The sequence below is a fragment of the Idiotropiscis lumnitzeri genome, chromosome 5, assembly GCF_059441095.1.
Source record: "Idiotropiscis lumnitzeri isolate Australia: NSW breed Sydney's pygmy pipehorse chromosome 5, RoL_Ilum_1.0, whole genome shotgun sequence".
Classification (NCBI taxonomy): domain Eukaryota; kingdom Metazoa; phylum Chordata; class Actinopteri; order Syngnathiformes; family Syngnathidae; genus Idiotropiscis; species Idiotropiscis lumnitzeri.
The window spans coordinates 22193633-22210003 of record NC_142395.1 but is presented as its reverse complement, the minus strand read 5'-3'; the positions used below and the strand labels follow the sequence as shown (position 1 = coordinate 22210003).

The 16371-nt window shown below is 45.6% G+C and overlaps 1 protein-coding gene across 1 annotated transcript in view; it reads left to right on the top strand.

Annotated features, from left to right (window-relative positions):
- gse1b (Gse1 coiled-coil protein b) overlaps positions 1-16371 on the top strand; it is a 148647-nt gene that overhangs the window by 119463 nt on the left and 12813 nt on the right. The window contains exons 3-4 of the mRNA XM_088295380.1: positions 7902-8099; positions 13725-13933. Coding sequence (XP_088151506.1) covers positions 7902-8099; positions 13725-13933 — 407 coding nt within the window. The remainder of the gene's footprint in view (positions 1-7901; positions 8100-13724; positions 13934-16371) is intronic.

Here is a 16371-nt window from a genome sequence, read left to right as displayed (position 1 = left end):
GAGAGAGAGAGAGAGAGAGAGAGAGAGAGAGAGAGAGAGAGAGAGAGAGAGAGAGAGAGAGAGAGAGAGAGAGAGAGATTAGTTCAATTCTTAAAATGTTTTTTTCAGTTTTGCATTTACATAAATTGTAATAGACCACATTTTCTCACCACTTCAAACTGTTTCAAAACCAGTTTGACACACTATCACGGCGTCACCAAATTACATTTGGAGAACAAATGCATACCGCACGTTTGCAGGGAATAATTGCAGTGTCCTTGAGTAACTCTTGCTCCATTCGCGACACAAAACCTTCAGATACCGGTAGATATTGCATTTTCGTTTGTGTTAGCCGGCATTCGCCGTTGTCGCGGCGGCCGATAAGCAGCGGCGAAACAAACAGGGCAGGCAACATGAGCACACTAGATAAGGGAATGATACACACTCAGCAGTGACCATGCTTGACTACTTGCCCACACCTCTTTCTCATTCACCATTATTAATGTGAGTGTGTTTGATACGTAATGCATGGAACACGCGTGTTTGTGTCTGTCCGTCTTGTTCGTTTCTCTGCGGAACCCAACATTGCACTACAAGCTGTTCTTTAACAAAGGCCTTTTCTGCTGCTATCACACCATCATCACTCCTTTCCCTCTATCTGTGTCTGCCTCTATCTCTCTTAAACATGGTTTGTCTGTTAGCCACTTGAAACACACACATACACCCTTCCCCCTTGTGACATCAGCACAATCAGCTGATTGTCATATTGTGTGTTTTGCGCAACTTACGCACGGAGCTTTCCGTGTTGTTCATGTAGTCTACTTGTGTTATCTGGCTGCTGTTTGCACAGGTAGAGCTGCACTTTTATTTACCTGTATCTCTCTTTGTATTTAAGCTGAATTCAGGTGATAATGTGGCTCGTGTGTTGCAATTCATACACGCATGAAGGTCATAATATTGAATAATAAACAATAAGGGGTTTTATAGAACTAAATAAATACAATGCACTTTGAACTCTTATACTAAACATTTTGTACTCAATTTCTTAATTTCGGGGAATTCATTAACTTTCTGGTGTTTATTACAGAAAAGGCCTTTATTTGTGCAATTGCTTTTTTAAGCAATCAAATTGACCACATTTCACATAATTATTGATGTTGTTTCATATCATTATAAATTACCAATAGCTTGAAAGACATTTGCCAAGTAGGTAAGAATGTTGAATATAAATGTATTTTTTAATGTCAACCTCCACGGTGCAGGATGATTGGAATGAGGTGATGGTGTAGTTTTGAATGGTTGAGTTTTGGTAGTTGAATAAATGCTTAGTTTTGAAATCAATCAATTATGGGCTTTATTAGTCATGATTTCAGTATCAATCAAAATAATTGTAAAGATATTTTTTTTTTTATTATTGCTCAGCCCTAGTTCGAATGTTTGCAAGTAGAAAATGGAAAATACACAAACAGGAACTCTCAGTCAAGTAGAATTTGGAGTGTATAACTTTGTGGCAAGTGCAGCTTGCGTTTGTAGTATTTCATGTTTAAGAGCGTCACAGGTGCTTTACCCATTATACGCTCAATGACGATGCTTCTGTTCTTGTACTGCGTGTGCGCTTTTAAGTTCACATGCACATCTGCCTCGTCTTGCCGCGCTGCCGCCTTCCCCCGTCTCCTTGCAGCAGGTACTTAAGAGACAAGGTCAGCAGGGCCCGATGGCACTGTAGACGGTGATGGCGAGGACGGACGGGTGAGTCAAGAGTGGACTCCTTGCCTCCTCTCAGCCCAACAGCTGGGCTGATGCTGAAGCTGGCCCCCTCATTAGGAGAGCAGCGGGGGCTGCGTCCCCCTCAGCAAGAAGCTGCTGAGAGAGCGTAGCCACACAGACAGCAGCTTGACTCCTAGGGCATGGACCATGTGAGCCAGAGAAGACAGAAGGCTCTAATGTGCGCGTGGTGGGGTGTGTGTGTTTGTGTGTGCATATGTGCGCTTGCACCCTAAGCAGCGTTGTCAAGCGTAACCAGACTGTGCTGTCACGCGCCCACGCTGGTGTCTCCGAGAACACAGCCGCACACTCCTCAGATGACACGCACGCAAACAAACACACGCACACACACACGCAGCAACCTCCACCACAGCCAGCATGTAATTAACAGACAGAGGAAATGGCGCTTTCGGGGCGGCTGAGTCGGATACAGGGAGGAGGAGAGAAAATCATCTGAGCTCGTGCTTCCCCTCAAGACACAAACTCACTGTGGATGTGTCTTTCTCCGAATAAAGGGAGAGGAGAGGGAAGCGGTGCCGGCTGGTCTTTTGAAATGTGTGTTTTTGTTGCAAGCGACTGCCATGCAGGTTGAGGTGCTGGTGCTTGTGGTGCTTGGGGTGGTGGTGTGTTGTGTGACTGAAAGAGCACAAGAGAAATAAGGATAAATGATTACAACACACACACACACACTTAAAGCTTCTTGTGCATTGCTTTTGTGCTGTGTGTGTGTGTTTTAGGGTAGGTTGGGCTGTGTGTGTGTGTGTGTGTGCACGCTTGTACTAAAGACAGTGAGAAAGTGAGGTCAGAGGGGGATGTACACTGTTCTCCGCTTTTGCTGCATAATGGAAGCCTGCTGTATAATGACAGCCCTCACACAGGCAATGCTCGCTGGCTGCCTTCCTGATTCTTCGCTCCTCCCTTCCTTGTTTCTCACCCTGACTCTTTGTCTTCTTTCTCGCGCTTCGGCTCAGTAGCCGCAAAACGACTGTTGCAGGATTTCCTTGATATGATTTCTTGGCCTTTGCCATGAGGCAAATGAGGTGGCGTGCACGCGCTCAGACCAGCGCTTGCTGGTGTGCGTATTTGCAAACACACAAACAGACACATCCGTTCTTTCACGCTCAAGGCTAGATTGCCCTGACATCTCATCTTTGAAGTCAAACAAACCTGGAACCACCAGAGCAGGTTTATCCTGCTGTGCTGTGCTGTGCTGTGCTGTGAGTGAGTGAGTGAGTGAGTGAGTGAGTGAGTGAGTGAGTGAGTGAGTGAGTGAGTGAGTGAGTGAGTGAGTGAGTGAGTGAGTGAGTGAGTGAGTGAGTGAGTGAGTGAGTGAGTGAGTGAGCGAGCGAGCGAGACAGACTGTATGCTTACATTATACGTTTCACTTTCCTTTTGGCACTTGCGGAGTACCTTTAGCGGTTGCGGACATTATTATTAAACAGAAGATTTTACCTTAAGTGATCTACTTATTGCTTCTTTCCTTTGATTATGTACAGTTCGGTCCATTGATGTTTGGTTTGGTTTCCGTTCATTCACTTTGAAAAGGAAGTAATTCCCCTTTATGCTTGCTACTGGTATCTTAGGTTGTCCACATCACTTGTATTGCTGCATGGTCTTTTATATGAAGAGTGCTCTGACATGCCCCCCCCCCTTGGACAGCCCCTCAGCACAGCTAACAAGGCTGTCAGCCATAGCGGATGACATGTTCTCATCACACTAACGCCAAAATCCCTCCCGTGTGAGTGGCTGAGCTACTTAACACTGGCTAATTTCAACATGACAGGAAGTTGAACTGGCCCTCAAATGGAAGTTGTCTTTTCCCCCGATGAGCAAAGACTCTGCGGTCTCCCCTTTTGCAACGGTTATCAGATGTGAATGTTTTGATTAAATACTTCATGTGGAAAAATGCAGACTGGCCGCCCCCCAAAAAATAGTTATTAATAAAAGTCACTTGTGTGTCAGGAGCATTCCACCCATGTCATTAAAGCTCATCTACAAACACAGTTTGACATTTTTTTATTATTTTTTTTTTTTTTATGAACTGTAGTATAAGAAAAGTCACACCCTTCAAGCAGGTTTCTGGAAGAACCAGTACACTGCATGGAGTGTGTTTGCTCTTCTACTACTGTACAGTGAGAAAAGTCAACAACCAGCGTCATTGTTGAATGTATGAGAGTTCGATTTGAATACGTTTAGCTAACTTCCTCGCCAAAGGTGGCATGTCGGTGAATAGCGGCCTCACTTGTGTGGCCAGCATGAGGAGGATCCTAAAACGAAAGTGTGCTAAGCCTTGTTAAAAAAGCATCTGCCTTCCCTTGAAGCAAACAGTGCTTCTGCGGGTGTTATAGGCGATCCTTTTCTAGCCTCGCTTTGTTCAACTTGACGTAGTCGAGCTGGTAGATGGATCAATCCGATGGGCTGCCACTGCTAGTTTTAACAAGCTGATGGGCAAATCCCTTCCTGGTTAAAGATTAACCACTCGCCAAAGCTGCCACTGCATTATCTCCCCACTGGCCGGGGGCACACAGGAGCCAAGAGGATTTATTTTGTGTGTTCGGAGAGAGAGAGAGAGAAAAAGTAATCCGAATTCAAACCACTAAAAGGTGGAACTGCGTGTGTATTTGGTGATGGGGGTTAGTGATCAGCTTTACTCTGTGGGGTGTTAATACGGTGTGTTTACTGTATGCCATTTAGCAGTCAATCTGTTCAGACCGCGCGTGTGTGCGCGCGCGCGCGCGTTTGTGGTTTGATGTAATCCACATTCCGTTTTTCAGACCTTTTGTTTTATTTTCCCTGAGGGCGAAACAGCACCAGGAAGCTCTGTGTGCATAACAGATTCCTTTTAACAAATGGGTTGCCAGTGCAACTGTTGAACTATGGTGCCTTTGCCAACATGTATTATGTATTCACATCTTAGAGTTTCTTGAAAAACAATATTATCAGTTTAATCAGTTTCTCCCCCTCCTGTCTTGCATGTGATTAAATTTAAAAGGCAAGCCCGTGACCTGTGCGGCTTTAGCAATTAACTGGGAGATGACGCCATCTACTGGATAATTCTAGATCGGCCAATCGTCTCGTAAGACTGACCTGGAGGCTGGCTCACAGTGTTTCGTCAGCAGGGTCTGAGTACCATAATCTCCTTTGGTACAAATGCTCTTTCTCATGTACTGTTGTCTTTTTAAACAAATCTCTCATTAGATCTTTCTATCTATTTCAACATGCAACTCTCAGTATCAATGGTCTTGAAATGCAATCAAAAAAAGGAGGACTACTACCACAGATGTTAGAGGAGTCACTGCGGAATGTCGCAAATTTCTGAAGATATATCATGAAGCACGGGAGACTAATAGTCTTAAGCCTTATCCCTGAATGGATACATTCAGTTATTTTTATGATTTTGACCAGTGTCACGCTTAAATTGAGTTACTTTCATTATACAGTTGTGACAGCACACACACTAACTCACCTGACTCAATCTGGGTCAGATCTCTGACGGTGGTTACCTCACGATAAGAACAAGCTGAGGAGTTTGATGATGGGGAGATAAAGCAAGAGCATGTCATGAAGAACAGAACAGTGCTTTGTCAAAAGGTGGCCTTTGGCTCTGTGCTCACGACCTTGTAGCTGTGCCCAAAAAGTAATCCCTTTCCGCTGTCATCTCCCTGGTCTGCCTGCTCCCTCGCTCTTCTGAGAAAAGAGCAGAAGTGGCAGCAGGAAGCCACTAAAAAATATGACCCATTCACACCCCTGCAGTGAGAGCAGGACAGACAGAGCGGAAGCCATGCTTTTACTTATCCAATACACTCCACTGCTCTCACCATGATAGCCCTTAGTCTAACATAAATACACCATCCTCAGTTTGATGTGGGGAAGTTGCTTTTGTTGTATGTTTCCATTGTTGTTGCGATATCAAAATAGCGATGACAATCAAGTATGCCCATAAAGTAAAAAGAGCTAAGCTCATCGTGGGCAATGTTCCGAACGCCACGGTTCCTTGATGCTCGAGGGATTGTCACAGGCCACAACATGTCTTGCCGTCTCAAGGAGGGAAAGGGGAATTTACCAAACCTTTGTGTTTCTAATTGCGTCAGTACATGCGCACACATTTAGCTCACACACACACACACACCCTGCCCCCCCCCCCACACACACACGGCAAAGGGGTCAGGCGTGGCGAACGGCTGAGCATCTTCTCTCTCTCTCTCTCTCTCTCCCTCCCCCTCCCCCAGCTCGTCTTGGCAAGCCATGCATGCCTGTGTCTGTTATCTCCAAATGGTTAAGGAATTATAGGTTGAGAGGGGTGGAGGAGGGAGAGTGTGAAGGAGGGAGCTTTATGTGTGTGTGGGAGGGGGTGGCGCCGGGGGGAGGGGGGGGTGAGGTCATGTGACATCGCAGCAGCTGCTAGGCTAAGAATCTCTGTTTTCTCACTCAGAGGGAGCGAGCGAGAACACGGAGGGGAGAGATAGGCAGCGCGTGTGGTGTGTTGCTTTGTTAGATAAGCTCCAAACGGTCTTTGTGAGAGGCAGCACCAGAAACAGCAAAGCAGGCGGGGAGGGAGAGCAGGCGGACAGGCAGGCGAGAGGAGATAGATAGACGTGAGGGAGGAAGAGAAGCGAGCAGGAAGATGTGCGTCCTCTCAGTGACCGCCCATGCGCGCTGGTGTGGGCTGAATGTGAAGATGCAGACATGGGGGATCCAGGCGCTTCCACTCCTTTGTGCAGTAAGGAGCTACAACTACACAGTCTGTTTGTCTGTTTGGCGGGCGAAAGGAGGGGGGGGGCGGAGGGGATTGTGATGAGTGGAGGTGACAGGAACCGGGGCCAGACCTCCGGATGTGTGGCTCTGTGTTTGTTTGTCAAGCTTTATGCTCGTCTGTCTCCTTTCACCATGTGGCTTGATGTGTGCGGTCCCCACACAGCCTTCTGTCTTGATTGTGTCTGTTTATTAAATGATCAGTCTGTCGCTCGTTTACACTCTTAGCAGACTTCTCCTGCCTTTTTGGAATTTCTCTGCCAGAAAGAGGCTTTACTAAGTAGTCTTACCGGACAGGGCAGTCTGTGTGTTTGCTCGTTTGCCACGCTCCCAATGGCGCAGTGTGTATTGTTCAGCCGGTAGTCATTGTTGACTCCATTATTAATTGCGCACCGGGTTCACACGGAGTGCACCGGGTAACTGGGGGGTTACAGCCAGGACTATCTGTGAGCTTTTGGGAATGTTAGTCTCTCTCTCTCTCGCTCTCTCCCTCATGTTTGAATCCACTGCTGTGTATGTGTCAGACACATGCAGGGTGCCGTGCTGCTCGGTTCCGGAGGGGACACAATCTATTTATAGCCCTCTCAGGCTCAAAACTCCAATATAAATCCCATTTATACAATTGAGTTATTGACATTTGATTTCCATGTCAGTGGGTCATTTTTTGTGCTAGTTTTAAGAGTATTCTAGTATGAATATAGACTGTCCTCTGAACTGCCCTTGGTGTGTGTTTGTGTGTGTGTTTTGTCGGAGCATGTAAGGCTATCACACACCCTTCTGGCATTTTGGGATTCCACTGACTGGGGGGCTGTCAACGCGGTGTCACCTTTCAACACACACGCACACACACAAACACTCGCAGGAAGGAAAGGAACCCCCCTCCCACCCTTTCTTCCCTTCCAAATGTCTTACATGAGAAATCAGGCTTTTATGTCGTGCCATCCGAGGAAGTCTTGTAAACACGTGAACTGTGATAACATGCACAGTCAACAATCGCTTGGATTGTGTTGGAGCATTCGCTGTTCTGATGTTGTGTATTGTCTCACCTTTGACCTCAAGCAGACGTGCAGCCAGACTTTTAGTTCATGGCTGTGGAAGGTCGACCTGCCCTCGTAACCTTCCACCTCTGGCCCCAAGCTATACAATGAATGGTCCACTGCCCCTCAGCCACCGTTCCCTGTCCGCTGCAGCTGTCACAGAAACTCAGCACCGCAGTCACTGTGCAAGTGAAAGGCTTCATGTGGTTTTTCTTTTCAAATTTGCCTAACCGTCATTCAATAGTGTATTATTTTCACTGATGTGAGAATGAGTAAACTTCAGTCATCATCTTCTCATCAACTATTTTTTTTTCCCGTAAATTCTCTATCGGCTATAAAAATCGTTCCGTCCCTTCTGTTTGTTTACAGGCATGAGCCATGAGCCAAAGTCACCATCCTTAGGAATGATCTCCACGGCAACCCGTACAACGGCGACGGTCAGCCCTCTCACCCCGTCGCCTCTTAACGGCTCCATCATAGCCAATGGAAGCCCAGCTGCCCAGTCGGCTCACTCTGGATTCGCTGCAGCCCTCCGAAAACTGGCAAAACAGGCAGAAGAACCACGAGGTAAAGTTGTGATGCTGGCATCGAGTCAGAGCCTCCTTCACAACTGTCTGCATGTTGCTGTTTGTGTATGAGAGCGTTTCATGGGACGTTTGTGGAGTTGAGTGCGATCTTGCTATTGTAGGAAATTGACTTGGTTGATGACCCTTAAAAACCTCGGTTGAAGAATTCACTTGGCCAGTGGTTAATCTGACTGTGTATGCAAAGAAACATTGGGTTCTTAACGATGGCAGGACAGAGCATCCCTGGACTGAACGAGATTGTTTTTGCTGTAATGTCTTATTTTACCGATCTGATCAATGGCATCATTGATCAATCTACTAATGATTACAACCCATTTCCGATTTGCACAAAATGTAAAATATTTGCAGATCCGATTCAGCTGATCAGACCGCTGTTAAGTCTACTTTAAATAACCAATGCCAGTCTCATGTTCCAGTACCTTTGCTCCCAGTAACATACAGTTTGTTATGGAAGAAGCAAAGCCAATAGAAATCCATTCAACAGCTCAAAAGATCCAACATTGTAAGCAAATAAAGTCGTTCGGCTTGATTCTTGACACTATAGCAGCTTTTTGGTCTTCATCCAAAGAAAGAACATTATTTCTTGAGTTGTAATAATTATGAAGACGTTATCAGAACATATAGATGACAGCGGAAATCCACGTCTAACTCGTCGTCAAGTGTGTAAATTTACATGCTTGGATATTTGATAGCGGCAGGATTGATATCTGATGCTGGTGTAGTTAAACTATACCACAGGAGGTTACAATTATGATACGCCCCAATATTCTTTTCCAAACCCTATTGCTATCCTCAGCCCATTAGAACTTTGCAGTGTGACCACTTGGTGACTTTCATGCTTCTCATTTGGAGTTTATAGAGGCTTGTATATATTTGTAAGCGCTCATATCTGCCTTTTGTAGCGAGCCCAGCGAGCCCCGTTGTCCATCCTTGCTCAGGCTCTTAAATCAGCATTGTGGCTGTCCCCAGACACGTTGCTCCCCTGCAAATGATTTATTATGTGCAGATAGAGAGAGGACTCGGCTCTCATCACCTCCCTCGCGATCCTTCTCCCCTTCATCTCGCTTCACGCCCTCAGCCCTGTATGCGCGCTCTATTACTTTCTACTTCTGTCCCTCTCCAAAAGAAAAATTTCCTTCCTGAAGCCAATCTTGCCACCTATTTTTTTTTCTGGTCTCGGGCTCGCTTTTTATAAGATATTTTTTCTTCTTATCACTCTGTCTTTCTTTTTAATATTTTCCCCATCCTGCTGCAAGATGAGAATGTGGGAATGCCAAGTGCAAGGTTTCTATACTTTGTCTTTGTTGTACCAAAGGTCACCAGATAATTGCTGATAAATCCCAAACCGCTTTTTTTTTTCTTATTTTATTTTTTTTTATTAACATCACAAAAAAAAAAAAAAAAAAAAGCTAGATTGCTATTTTTGCATCCTGCTGACTGTGCTGTCTGGCTGCTCTTGGACGTGACATGTATATGAGTCAGTCATCGGGGCATGAGGGGCCACTCCACTTGTGTTCCGAGCCATCACCCCCTGGAACTGCAGCCACATAATTTCTTAGTCTGTATTTATAGGCAACACCCCCCAACACCCCCGCGCTTGCAAATAGTTGCCTTTGCAACCTTGCAAGCAAGCTGCAGCCTGCCATCTTTTCATGAGCTCTCACGCCGTGGTTAGCTGAGTTGTGCACATGAGAGAGCATGACTCACCGTCCTTTGGCCTGGAGGAATTAGCTTGGTTTTAGTGCTGCTATCACCGCCGGCAGCTACTGAACTCATTTAAGTCCCAGAGCAGCGTCGCTGTTTACATGCACACGTGCAAACCCAGACACATGCATTTTCACTTGTCTGTGGCAAGTATAATGAATAGTTCCGTGCGCTGAGTGCTGTGCTGAAGAGGGGAGGTGATGGATAATGAGCTTCAGAGTGGCACAAAACACGCACGCACGCACACACACACACACACACACAGACAAAGTGCTGATAACACGCTGCCTCAAAAAGCCCAGCCTGCTGATATGTGATTAATTAGGCAGATCTGGGTTTAATCCTCGCAGTTGCTTCCTCTCACTCGCTTGTAGACACATCATCAGAATTTCATCACTGGCTTCATACCAACTGTTGTACCCTGCTTGGAAATAGAGTGACTACAGCAAGAGAGAACAAAGGTGCACAAGATAGGGAAGTACATTGGCAAGACAAAAAAAAAAAAAAGATTGCGAGTAATTAGCAGATTTGTGCAAACCTGATGTCTTCGTCAGACTGTACACATGTCTGTCAGATGCGTGTTTGTATGCATGTGCATGTGTCCGGAGGCTCTCCTTGTTTTTAGGAGCATGCTGGAACAGTGAGGCAGTGTGTCTGCGACCTCTCCATCTGGAACCTGCCTGGAGCTTGCACTGCCTGGTTGTGCTGTGCATGTATCTTCAAGGCAAAAGCCCCCAGGCTGTGACTGGCTCCGACACACTCACAAACAAGGCCATTTGACAGCGCACCACCACCCCACCCTCTTCTATAGAACATAACCGGATTTCTTGCGTGACCCCCATCGGTTGCTACATTTAAGAGCAGTGTACAGTTTGTACAGTCAGCAGAAGAAAGAATATCCCCTTTTCCACCTGTTTTTTCATTTGCCGCAAACATGCGTCACCGTTCTCGACCGGTTTGTTGGTGTTAGTTAGTATAGTGGTTACTTAGTAAAGGACACAATCCAGAAAGAAGCGTCCCATAAATCGCTTTCCATGATCACATTGTCTCATCACTTTTGTGGCCTCTCTGTCTTTTTTAAATAAAATTTTTAATTGGATTATATAGCTCGAATGTACTGAGGAGTGTGTGTTTTTCCAAGTCTATAAACATTAAATGCCGTATGAAATAAAAAAAATTACCGTTGGCTTGCTGGAGTTGTGTCGCTCATTGGTTGTTCTCCTTCATCTTACTATTACTATTTGATCCGTCAGAAATTAGCAGCCCCTCTGCTTTTTGTAGTGAAGAAATCACCTTAAGACATGATTGTTCAAGGATTGATTTATGTCCATTTGCATCTGGCACTCATCTTAAAGTATATTTTGTTTGATAACTCATTGCTGATCTGGACTGTTGAAGCCATCATTGCAGTAAAGGAAGGTATTAGGGTACCTTAGATTAGATCATTTCCTTGCCTTGTCACGGTACAGGTAGCTATTTAGTGGGATTTTTGTATTTTACAAGAATTGATAGTGATCTGGTTCATTTTCTTTAATTAGAAAAGGAGGTAAGGTGTTGATAAAATGTTGCCGGATATCTGGTCACTGTGCAGTTTGTAAAAAGGAATTGCAGCAAGGTTTTGTGTTAATATTTTTATCTAGGTTTCTTTTTCCCCCACTCACCTGTTTTTCTTCTCTTCCTGTTCACTTAATTAGTTAGGTTGCTCTGCCTCCAATCTTTTCTGCTTTTAACACGGAAAAGGAGGAGAAAACAGAGGAGATGAGTGGTGGGCTTGGGGGGGGTGACAGGCGGATGAAATAAATGGAGTGGAGGTCTGTTGCTTAGCACTATAGTATCACTGTGATCACCGCTCGTCTCCTCTCATCTCTGTCTCATCTCTCCTTCCAGCTTCATTTGTTCCTCCATACTTGTAGCGCATTGTGTGTGTGTGTGTGTGTGGACGGTGAATAGGCTGTGACACAAGAGCTGTATTAAGTGTACCTCCGTTCCCTAGGCTGAGTCGGCAGCTATTGATTGGCCAAGTCTTGCAGGGGAAAGTAATGGCTCTCCGAGGTGAGAGGGGAGGATTAAGCCACTAATTGCCTTTGTGTAGACAAGATATGCTCCCCAACACCCCCACCACCAATACTTACTCTGTTTTCCTTTCTGCTCCACCTCTTGCCTCACCTCACACCTCTTTTGCACTCTCACTTTATTTTTTTTAACCCCCAGTCACCACCTATCTCATTTTTCATTTTCATGTCTCTGTCTGTGCTGGCCAACCCCACCGCACTTGCTACCATAGATTTTCAGTTTTCGGGACCATCTTCCTGTCTTTTATTGATTCCTTCCATTATTAAGGGTATTAGTCAGAATGAGATGTTTAAAATCAGTCAAAGTCCTGACCGCACCCACAATGAGAGGATGTTGTCTGTTCAGTTACCACGGTAACCGTCGCTAGGAAGAAACGGTGATATGGGAGAGACCTGGGTTTTTTTTTGTTCAGATGATGGGGAGGAAGTCGACCTGAAACTGAAAAAGAGCCTGCGGTTTCAACTGCTTTCTTTTGTGCGGCCGCGTGCGTGATTGCAGACGCTCCAACTACCTGCTTGCAGAAGATGCTCTTTTGTCTCCTGTTCTTGCTCTCTTATTGAAGTGTGTGTTCCATTGAGATGGTTGTGACCCAGTTTGACTATGCAATGCTGCGTTTTTGATGAGGCAAGGAGACCCGCTGGACAGGATTATGGAAGAAAGGATAAGGCTAATGGGCACCGTTGTGAGGAATCATAGTTATCGGCATACACACAGATGCAGTAAATATGTGTGGTCCTGAAACTGAAACTGCTGTGATGTGTGAATGTGAGCATATCATTTTGGGCGCGTTGGGACTACAAAGAGAGAAAGTGAGAAGTGAGGAAAGCGAGGTATGTGACCAGACTGTGACCCTCTGCTACAGGCAGTCCCTAGAGGGTTTTGTTAATGTGACGCAAGGCTCAACACAGCAGAGAAGCTGGGCCAGCTTCTTGCCACCTGCTGTGTGTGCGTGTGTGTGTGTATGCATGTGTGTGTCTGTGCGTGCATGCAGCAGAATCGCAAATCTGCCAGCATGTGCAACTATGCACGGTCGGCATGAGTGTTTCACTCCCGTGCAACGTTTCTGTGGTGTGACTGCTGATTCTAATCACTGTCACTTTATAATAGTGGCCTAGGGCCTTACATCTGGCGTTTCAAGTGCGTTATCTGTTGCTATTGTATAGCTACAATCCCCTTTTCGTCTTTATTGAGGAATGGGCGTTTGACCAAATTGTCTTCTTCTGATCTATGCATCGGGAAAATTTAAGATGACAGAGGGAATTTTATTTTTTATGAAAGATGATTCTTATAGGCTCCAGCACCCGCCACGTGACCCTCGTGAGGCCAAGCGGTACAGATAATGGATGGATGGAAGACAATTCTTAAGAAGTCTTGTTTTTTTCCACAGTGCTATCTTAATCTCAATCTTTCCTCCAAGAAATTACATTCCCTTGAAAATTCGAAACATTAAATGTGAACAACTTAACAGCAACCCTAAACTCCAAACTGAACCATTTCAGGCTTGTACTTCCTGTTATGATGTTTTTGGTGGGTGTTTTTTTTTTAACACAGGTTCAATCAACAAATGAGTTGGACCTGAATTAATTGCATCCTCTGCTGGTTGGATAATCCGTGATTAATGGCTTCTTTGCTTAACTACACAACCAGTGCATATTGAGTCAAATTCTGCACGGGATATGGAGGATTTTAACAATAAAAATTTGATGCATACATTTATCGTGCCCTCTATATGCGCTGCAAGGTCATACTATATTACTAATCAATTCTGGTGTAAAGCAGGCTAATATCACCCTAAAGGCACTTAATTCTCTTCCCTGTCATTCCCCAGCTGCCTCCTCCATCAGCAGTGAATCCTCCCCAGTGTCGTCGCCAGCCACCAACCACAGTTCTCCAGTCAGTACGCCCAAGAGGGGTCCTCTCGGTCCAGGGCCTGTCCTGGTTCCCCCAGCAGGTCACAACGTGCCAAACACTCCACCCGTCGTCACCATTGCTCCAACCAAGACAAGCAACGGCCTCTGGAGGAGTGAGGGACGCCAGGTAAAAAAAAAAAAAAAAGAGAGAGACAAACAAGCATTTCGCAAAAGCTGTTTTATTTTTAGCCCTTCTATTTCCTTGTGTGCCATCTAAGCGGCGATGCAGTGTTTATTCTTCAGCTTACAAGTTAGCACAAGCGTGCACGCAGACAGGCTCACGAGGGATTAATGGATTTTGTTTTTGACCTGTTACTCAAAACTATGGTGGTACATATTTGACATTTGTGCTTTTGACATAGCTAGTGGGGCAATGAATATCTGCGGTTGACTATCATGCCACTCGTACCCACTTTTCACACCCTCTGTGGTTCTATGACTTCAACAATGCCAGCTGCCCCTGGGACATCAAGGTGACAGCCTCCCGACTTAACCCACTTGGCCTTGGAGCAGCTCGTGCACAGTGCACAGCCCTTAGGCGCTACACTTTTAGTCCCACCTTCCTCACCCACGCAGTCAAGTGCATCCTCCACCTCATGAGTCCTGACGCACGGTTTGCTGTTATGTAGTGGGGGCATTAGAAAGAGGCAGGGAGGGAGAGCTGCTTGCTTTGATAAGGAGTGGATTATGGATTATGGCCTTGCTTTAAGCCTTCTTATCTCGGCTCAGGGCTAATGGTGGAGGCCAAGCACATGGTTATGGACAGCACTTGCCTGGCACCTTGCACAAACTGGCCTGGGCGCTTTGTTTGATAGATCTGAAGGGATTGGGATAGGTAGAGAGGGCGGTTGGCAGTCGTCGCAAAGAGCCAGTGAGGAGGTCACGCAACTTGAAATATGCAAGTTCATTCAGGCCATTGTCCTCTCGCCCGGACACCCACCTCGGATCCCACCACCAATGACCCTCACTCGGCTTAGCGATGGCTTTTTACAAAATAACACTTTCAGGGTTCAAGGGTCACCCACAGATTGAAGGGGCGGGAGTGTCTATTGCCGTTCAAGTGTGACGCCATTTCGCCCAGTCAAATCGAAAACACCCTTTCCTCAAGTAAAGGGTTTGTTACCTTCCATGTTTATGAGCTGTGCATGAAAGAGGTCAAGCTGGAATTGAAAAGGTCATGTCACCAGGTTTGCGGGGCCTCCAGCAGCTTTGTGGAGCAGAAGAATGAAGATGCCGAAGCAATTGATGTGGAAAGAGAAGCTTGGGTGGGCGAGTGCAACGCTGGGGATGCAAAACACCGAGTTGGAGCACGAGGTGGCTGTGATGCCACTTGAGAGAGCACAAAGAACCTCATGGTCATAGAGAGACGCAAGGCCATAGAGGTCACTCGATTGAAAGAAAACGGTTCGCATGAAGGCGGTGGTGTTATCGCTAAACTCCTTTATAGTTTCTAATAAAAGCTTGTTTGTTGTCGTGTTAACATACAATATGAGCTCTGCTTTCTATTCCGCGTCCCTTAGATGAGGCAGTCTTTCATGGGGGGCAGGCGGGGTAATGGCCAAAGCAGTGATGGAGGGGAGGGTTTGGTGCGTTGGCATTTTGCTTTAACGACTGCAGGATTCTGCTCCCGCTGCGGCCAGTAATTGCTTTTTAATTGGCAATTTAGAATCAGGGCTCCATCTGAGAAGCGTAAACCAGCACTCTACAATGTGTAGGGTCTCCCAGCCACTGAAGGTTACGGGGCCTGGTTCGCTCCGAGGAAGATGGCTGTAAATGGATTGTGTCTTCGAGACTGTGCATGCGTAACAAGCTGCTGCTAAAGAGATGCCAGTGGTCAAAATGTAATGTCTGCATAGATGTACGAGTGCCTGGGTGAATGAAAATGTCTTTCTAATGGAACTTGTCCTCTGGTACAGCCGCTTATACCTTTTGTTTATATGCAATTTTGCTTTCATAGAGCTGGTTAGCACTGCTTAATCATTCCTGTTCGTACTTTTCTTTTTATGCTTTTAGTTATTTCGATGAGACATGACAAGGATGTGCATGGACAGTGTTAAGGCAATCGCGGAATAACAGCTGCACTCCACTGCTTGGTTGCATCCGCTTATGATGGGATTTCTGTGAAAATGGGTGGAAAGGAACTGTTGATTCTGCTGGTAATCATCATCTGGGCATTGCACCAACCAACAGTTAGTGAGTCACCGCCATCATTATGAAAACGCTGTCACACCACAAAATGAGTCTACACTGCAAAATATTGGTTGACACTGTTTTCACTCAAATTAACCAAGAGTCTAATTTTTTATCCAATTCAAACAGTTGTTTTATGTAACGAAAATGTTTCTGTTGAAACAAATTATGTTCTGCACAATATTGCAGTCAAGCTATTTGACAGTACATCCCATAGAATTACCTCAAATTGATGTGCATGCTCTTTTAATCCCAAAACAAAGCAAGATGGCAAATGGAGATGTCCATTATCACTTGTGCAGCCGTCTAATTTTTGTGAAGAAAAGGACGACGTTGACGTGACCCATATTCTCCTATATGAAATGTTCTAATTGT